At 31.9% G+C, this 8,176-nt stretch overlaps 2 protein-coding genes across 3 annotated transcripts in view; both read left to right on the top strand.

Moving 5' to 3' along the window:
• The window catches only part of LOC115238073 (UDP-glucose 6-dehydrogenase), a 6,782-nt gene extending 2,035 nt beyond the window's left edge, over positions 1–4,747 (top strand). For both annotated transcript variants that reach the window (XM_029811612.1, XM_029811605.1), the window contains exons 3-7: positions 1–160; positions 946–1,143; positions 1,861–2,307; positions 2,775–2,930; positions 3,192–4,747. In XM_029811612.1, the coding sequence (XP_029667472.1) occupies positions 1–160; positions 946–1,143; positions 1,861–2,307; positions 2,775–2,930; positions 3,192–3,368 (1,138 nt within the window). In that variant the 3' untranslated portion in view covers positions 3,369–4,747. The remainder of the gene's footprint in view (positions 161–945; positions 1,144–1,860; positions 2,308–2,774; positions 2,931–3,191) is intronic.
• A 1,409-nt stretch (positions 4,748–6,156) lies between these two features.
• Positions 6,157–8,176, top strand: part of LOC115237736 (TGF-beta receptor type-1) — a 40,056-nt gene continuing 38,036 nt past the window's right edge. Inside the window, exon 1 of the mRNA XM_029810999.1 lies at positions 6,157–7,189. Within this exon, the coding sequence (XP_029666859.1) occupies positions 7,105–7,189 (85 nt within the window). The 5' untranslated portion in view covers positions 6,157–7,104. The remainder of the gene's footprint in view (positions 7,190–8,176) is intronic.

Raw genomic sequence — 8,176 nt, 5'->3', positions numbered from 1 at the left:
AGCGGCGGACTTGAAATACGTGGAGAGTGCTGCGAGAATGATCGCAGAAATCGCGACGGGAGACAAAATTGTCGTTGAGAAGAGTACTGTGCCAGTACGAGCGGCCGAGAGTATCATGAATATTTTGCGCGCCAATCACAAGCCAGGCGTTTCTTATCAGGTAAAATTACCGTCTGTTATCGCAATCGTAATATAAGAAGAAAAATTAATAATTTTCTTCTTCGTTTCAATTTTTGTATTGTTCCATTTTTATCATTAAAGTAATATATGCATATATCATTAAAATAAGTTATAAATAATTAAAATATATTTAATATCATTTGCTGTTCTTATATATTTAAATGTTATTAAATATATTTATTAAATATATTATCTAGCAAATTAATATTGTACAACTTGTAAATATAAAATATACTGCGTACTAAATACAAAACAAATGACCTCCTTCAGGTAATATTCTTTCATAATATCGCGACTTTAATTTAATTGATTGTCATAATCTATTTGCTATATTTCATATTCATATGGTATCATACCATTTTTATTCTATAATTATCTTCAATATTTATTAATTACTTTCAATATTGCAACGTAATATTGCATAAAAATTGTGCTCCATTGAACTATTTCTTCAAAATTGACACATTCGATAGTTCACATGTATGGCATACAAAGTTTTTACTACATTCTGTGCCTTTGCTATGCCCATTATCATGATAAATTGCCAAATCGCCAGTCGCATGATTTTATACTTGTTTATATTATAATTCCGATCTTTCAAGATAACATTCTTGCTTCATCTTGCATGATTGTTCATAATTTTTTTTTTCATGAAGTAATTATACTCTTGCTACTATCGCATTATGCGTTGATTTATTTATTGAGCGCTCGTTGAGATTATCTGTCTTTTTAATTATGTTAACGCGAATTTTAATTATTTTTCAGATTCTTTCGAATCCGGAATTTTTGGCTGAAGGAACCGCTATAGAAGATTTGGTAAACGCGGATCGAGTGCTGATCGGTGGAGAAGATTCGCCGGAAGGACAAGTAGCCATCGAAGAACTTTGCAAAGTTTATGAACATTGGATTCCAAGAGAAAACATTTTGACAACTAATACCTGGAGTTCCGAACTGTCGAAGTTGGTAAGTAATGATTTACTAAATTTACTTTGTGTTTTAGTCGTAATAGAGCACACACACAAAATGTTATTATAAGTAATCAGTTTTAAATAGTTATTTTAATAAATAAATCAGATTTTATTGTAATACATTATCTGCAGATGTAGACAAATTTAACAATAACTTTAAATGGTACTTTGATATACTTAGATACAACTTGATTTAGAGACTTGATTTGCAATGAAGCCTTTGATACGCACTTACTATGTGTAATGAAAAATCCGCCACTAACAATAAGTAGATTAAATTCAATACATAAAAATTGTTATTTTAAATTAAACTTTCGATTACTTTATTGAAGTGACATATATTTTGCGTATTAAAATTTTAATTACAGTTAATATCTACATATTGTAATTTGTAGTATGAGAAGGAAACAATAATTTATTAACATAAATTAAGAGTTTTAATTTAAACTGGAAATGTTGTGTGTGTGAATATAATTTAATATTATTACAATATTACTCATATATAATTTTTTTGAGTTATTAATTTCGTGACTCAATTACAAGCGCTCAACGTCTATATTACAATTTATTAATAAATTTTTACGAATTATTAATAAACCATTACAACTTATTAATAAAATTAGATTTGGGCGATTCTAAGAAATAAAATAAAAACTTGTGACAATAAATAAATCACATTTCGATAAACGAATTTGGTCCTCTTTGATTTGAGGCTGCAAACGCTTTCCTGGCACAACGAATATCCAGCATAAATTCTTTGTCGGCCGTATGCGAATCCACGGGTGCCGATGTGTCTGAGGTTGCTCGAGCCGTCGGACTTGATTCACGAATCGGTTCCAAGTTCCTTCACGCATCGGTCGGTTTCGGCGGTTCCTGCTTTCAAAAAGACATTCTAAATCTGGTGTACATTTGCGAGTGTCTAAATTTGCCTGAGGTGGCGGCGTATTGGCAACAGGTGATCAATATGAACGAATATCAGAAGTCAAGGTTTTCCGCGAAGGTCATAGAATCCCTTTTCAATACCGTGACGGATAAAAGGATTGCCATGCTAGGCTTTGCCTTCAAGAAAAATACAGGAGATACGCGTGAATCACCAGCGATTCACGTCGCCAAGACGTTGCTGGACGAAGGCGCTGTTCTTCATATTTATGATCCCAAGGTTAGCTCCTTTTTCCTAATGTTATGTATATTCGGTATGCTTCAGGAACAGAATGAATTTAATTGCAAGCTATCATAAGTCACAATTTTCTATGTTTATTATAATATTTTGTTCATATTATGCTTTACATTAAATTCTAAAAAAAAACATTATTTCCTGCGTGTTATTTAATTATATTTCCAAAACTTTATTTGGAAAAGGAGTTCCAAATTTTTTATGCGCGTTTACTATTATAATTAAAATATGATATAAATCTAAATTTTCATTAAAAAGACATTATTTTATTTATTAGCATTATTATATATTAAACAAAATTTTATATACAAATTATGTTTTGTTTAAAAAAAAACAATCTGTAGTATTTTTAATACTATTTCTCTATTAAATAACGTAATTTTTATATAAAATAGCAAAATTAAAAGGCGTTTTATTAGTCAATGAATACATTACGCCTTTCTAATATGTAGGTCGAGGAAACTCAAATCATCCAAGACTTGACTCATCCGAGTGTAACGAGCAATCCCGAAGACATAAAAAGTCGAATCAGTATTTATAAGGATGCTTATAGCGCTACGAAAAATACACATGCGATAGTTTTGTGCACCGAATGGGACGAATTTATTGTGAGTATCATCTTTTGATAATTTATAATAATGGAATGGAACTTTTGATTAATTGACAAAATAAGAATTATCTTCTCTAGCTAATAAGAATATTTATATATTATTAATTTAACCCAATTTAATCCAATCCGAATAATTCGAAATTTACCATTGATGTAATTGATTAATTTTTCCTTGAAATCACGTTCAATATTATGCCAATATAATACTTGTGTAAAAAAATTAGTCACTATTTTTTATTATCTAATGTTCCATTCTTAGGAGTTGAACTACACACAGATTTATGCAGGCATGATGAAACCAGCATACATTTTTGATGGAAGGAAGATTTTAGATCACGATCGATTACAAAGGATCGGTTTTGTTGTTCAGACTATTGGTAAAAAACTCACGAGATCCGCGATTTCGAGAGTGTGGGGTAGTCAAACGCAAATTTAAAAAAAAAAAAATAGACCAATTTATAAGCAATACTTCCAATTTGATACAACATATTTACAATTACAAGGATCTTGTTGAATTAATCTAGATATATGAATGCATTTATAGAATATAAGATGTAGAATCTAACTATTTTGATGTGTACGTTTATCTTCTGATGAACGTATAAGTAATTGACTGAGCAGCGCAATATAACATGCGATTTTACATATGACATTTATTTTATGTTAATATGTACGTTTGGATCAATTTCCTGTAACCGATATAGGCGGCTAGGAAAAGGAAGTTACGGAATAAATTACATTTTTCCAGAAATGTATTTTATAAAAGATACCGAAAAAAAAAATGTTTTATCATCTATTTTTATTTATTATGAGTGTCTTTTAATCTTTTATGAGATTAAACTTTCTTCATAAGGCCTATGTTATTATTATTTTAAATAACGCATCATATAACTTTTATCTTAAAACTCTAAGTGTTTTATTGATAAATTATTGAAAAAAAAATATATTGCATTTTTTATCACGTATATAAATTACGAGTTTATTTGATCATATATTACCAATAATATGTATGAAAGTTTTATTTTTGTGATATCTTTCTAAGCAGAGATGATTATTCAGATTTTTCTAGGCACATTAATATAGGCCAGCAGTCTTGGCAAGTGGTAGAAGGCAGAGCTTGTTTGTATTATCTATTATATAAATATTATAGGATAATCTTTCTCGCGCGCGCACAACTCTGAGAATTATCTGTTATATAAATATAAGATAATCTCGTACACAACTCTCCCTTCGCCTCAACGTATATCGGCAATGATGTTCAATAAAAAAATATTGTTATAAAATAAATTTTTATTTGATTTTATTACTCTCACGAATTTTTGCACTTATTTATTTATTCTATCGCTTTCAGTACAGTTAATCTTTGAAGAAAAAAAAATACATATATCATATAGCTTTTAGAGGATGATGAATTTAAAAGATCGATAATTTTAAAATGTTTTAAAATGTTTTATACATTTTATACATTTATCTCATTATCAAAAATATTTCGAATAAAATTTAGAAAGAATTTATATTTAAGAAACATTTCTTACAGAAATCAGATGATAATATCTTAATGTTATTTATTTATAATATGCGTCGTAATAGAGAGTAACATTTTGTATATATTATTAAAAATTAATAAAATTACTTTGTGATTAATAAACATGTTTTATTATAGTAATTAGCGAGTTACTATTTCTACAAAATTGTGACATTGTTTTAATGATATATTCATACTTATGCGCGGATGTAAATTACATCGAACTACATAATGCGTATAGTTTATAAGTATACATCATAAAAAGTTTATAAATAAATATTTATAAAAAGTATGTGTTTATATGTCTGATGATTGTTTTCGTGCATATTATGGAATCTGTTAAATATTCCTGAAAAAGATTGTGAGAAAAATAACATCCAGCTATAAATCCTTGTTTAAGAAAAATTAAGAAAAAGAGTTGGTTCTGGACATATATGCTTTATATTTTATATTTTTTGCAAACGCGCGCATACACAATGTAATATTTAAAAAATAATAATACTTCTAGATTTTGTTTCGTAAGACAATCTGCAATAATATTCTTGGTAATGTGAAATGAAAATTACGTCAAATTATTTTACCTTGTAAATTGTGAAATTTTGATACTAATAGAACTAAAAGTATATATCGCATGCGCAAATAGCCTTGCAATAGTGTATCAAATTTTAGTTACTCCTTACTATCGATGTAAAGCACGTATACATATACATGCGATAACACAAAACATAATAAAATAATAATTGAAAGAATTTTTGGAAATTATATTTAAAAAAAACTTACATTTAATTAAACTAATTTTATATATAAAGTATTAATTAATGCTATTAACTCTGTGAGATTTCTCTCTAATTACTTTTTAGTTTTTTTATTATTTTACTTTGCAAATTGAGTGTAATGTAAAACTATACGTAGCCAAATATATATAGCATTCATTTCAATCTTTATGCAGCTTGTATTGTCGGAATCAAATCCATAAAAAGATATAACTAAACAATTTACCAAATACAATTATTTACCAAAACAAAAAAATTAAATTGTTCCTTTAATTTAATCGTTAGTTATTATTCTCTTTTCTTTCTTTTTTATTGTAAAAAATTGTTTTAAAACTTCCGTGTTATATCTCGGTTTTTAACATGTGTGTGCGCTCATAAAAAACATTCTAAAGATGAGATAGTAATGTTAACCAAGATTGAGCATTTATGCGTAAAATATAATATTTTATGTCTATCCGTAGACAATGTAAACTATGTTTAACATATCATTTATATCAACAATAAATAATCTATGAAACATCGATTACCTAAGATGTTTCATTCGTGTTTATATATGGTTTAAATATAAAATAATACAATTTTAATATTTTGCGATGCCACGTACAATCAACAAAAGATTCAACGAGCTGAATTTTATATTGATAAAAAAAGACAATAAATATTATATTGCATTATATATAAATATTATTATTATATATATTATATACATTAATTAATAATATTTTACATAGTTTACATGAAAAAATCTGTGAACATCACATGTAAATAATACATGTATATAAATGTAATTTTGAAATCTACGATACAACTCTGGTGTACAGGCAGCTATATACGACCCTGAAAAGAAGGCAGCGACATATTTCGCGAAGTGCTATCGGCTGAAGGTTGAGGGGGCAGCGGCAGTAGCGAGTAGCGCAGCAGTAGCAGTAGTATCAGTCGCTGTTCGATGGTCAGCGTGTAAGGTCGTTTTAGCGAGCGAAATACGTGACGAGTCGAGATTATGCCAAAATTACGGGACTAGTGCCAACGACGAGAACGATGATACGTGGCGAGAGGTCGTATCCGCGAGATCGAATCGTGACGACGCACGATTACCAGCGATATTCTTTTCGTGGGCTCTACCAGTGAAAATATATATATTCCTTTGGTGTTGCGAGCGGCTTCTCAGCGTGCTCGTCGGAGGGCAATAGACCGGGCCTGTCGGTAGGAAAATGGCGGCGCATCTTCCGCGACGGAGACGTCGCACTACGGCGACAAGTATCTGAAGAATCGCCGCGAAACAACCACCCGGCATCCCTGGAATCGTCATTCTTTTCGTCTGTCCGGTGAGATAATTCTCGCGGTGCTCTTCGATCCGTAAAAGTGTCGCGGATTTATCTGGACCAACGTTCGCTCCAGGCGATGTGAACAGACGGCGTGTACGGCTCGTACGCTTGGAAAATAACGCTCGTAGAAAAACGGAGGACGTTGAGCGCGATAAGAGCCGGTGTGCGTGAGTGCATGCGGTGCGGTTAGAAACCGCGTTCGATCTCGGAAGTGGCTCTTATGCGAGTGAGCGCCGCGCGTCAGCGGCACCGACAGTGGCAACAACCGCGGTGACAAGTGTCTCGTCGGCGGGGCGACTCCTCGCCTCATCCCCGGACGGCGATCGCCGGAGGAGGATGATACCGCGATCGACGTCAGCGGTCGTCGTCGCCGCCCGCGAGTCACGCGCGCGACTCCGTCACGATCGGCGTTGAGCCGCGACGATCGACATCGGCGGTCGTCGTCGCCGCGATCGAGAACCGCGAGGACGACGATTCCTCGCGGATCCGCGACGACGGACAGCACGATCATCACGGCGGACCACCGGCTGCGGCGGAAGCTCAGGGAAGATGAGAGGCGTCCGCGACGGCGGCATGGCGAGTTTCCTCGCCCTGGCTCTCCTCTGCTTGTTCCACGCATCGTACCCTGTGAACGGTGCGTATACCTTTGCTATTAAAAGCGTATAATCGATGAAAATCCCGATGCCACAAAATGTCATCACTACGTATCTCGTATCACCGATACATGCGTTTAGGATACGGTAAGATTGGCGAAAGTTGTATTTATATCGGTGAATAACAATGTAAATCTAAGAATGTGTAAAAATTGTGAGTAATAATCATGACCTAGCTTGATTATGAGAGAGAAATGTGTATAGTAGTATATGGTATTCTCTGGAGAAAGTTGGAAATATTTCTCTCTCTCTTTGTCGTGTTAATTATTTATATAGAATTTGCCAACGAAATATTATTTATAAAACTTGATTGAATTACAGGATCGATCGAAGTACCAGCATATTTAAAAAAAAAATTATTACATGATTCTAATTATTATTATTATATGTACATAATATATATATATATATATATATAACTCATACCGACACTATATTCATTCATTAATTCTGTGCAGGATATATTAATTCTGTGCATCTTATGTTATTACGTATATAGAAATATATATATATGATGCATTCAAATGAAAAGAATAAAAAGAACTTGAAGCTTTATTTCACATATGATTCTAAACAAAATATATTATTTTTGCAACATAACTAAATAAATACCACATCTTTCTTATCTAAAGATAGTATATTGTATTGTCCTCGATAACTAGATAATTGTGTACAAAATTATCAAAGATAGAGAGTTTAAAATTCAGTTTTTTGAAGACTTAATATCGAAGAAAATCACATACAATAATAAAAATGATGCAATATGATTTCGGCGAATCTCTTTTCTTGAACGCACTTTTGTTTGTCCCCCGCGATATGCTTTGTGAACGGATCCTATTTACCTGTGTATGTATGTGTATATTTTTTGCATGCGTGTATACGTAAAGTTTCTCTCTCTCTCTCTTCCTATATTTTTGTCGAGTTCTGTCTCGCACTCGTTCTCTCTCTCTCTCTCTCTCTCTCTCTCT

The sequence above is a fragment of the Formica exsecta genome, unplaced genomic scaffold (genome assembly GCF_003651465.1).
Source record: "Formica exsecta isolate Colony F162 unplaced genomic scaffold, ASM365146v1 scaffold115, whole genome shotgun sequence".
Lineage (NCBI taxonomy): Eukaryota > Metazoa > Arthropoda > Insecta > Hymenoptera > Formicidae > Formica > Formica exsecta.
The sequence above is the reverse complement of the archived record's forward strand: the minus strand, read 5'-3'. Positions and strand labels throughout refer to the sequence as shown.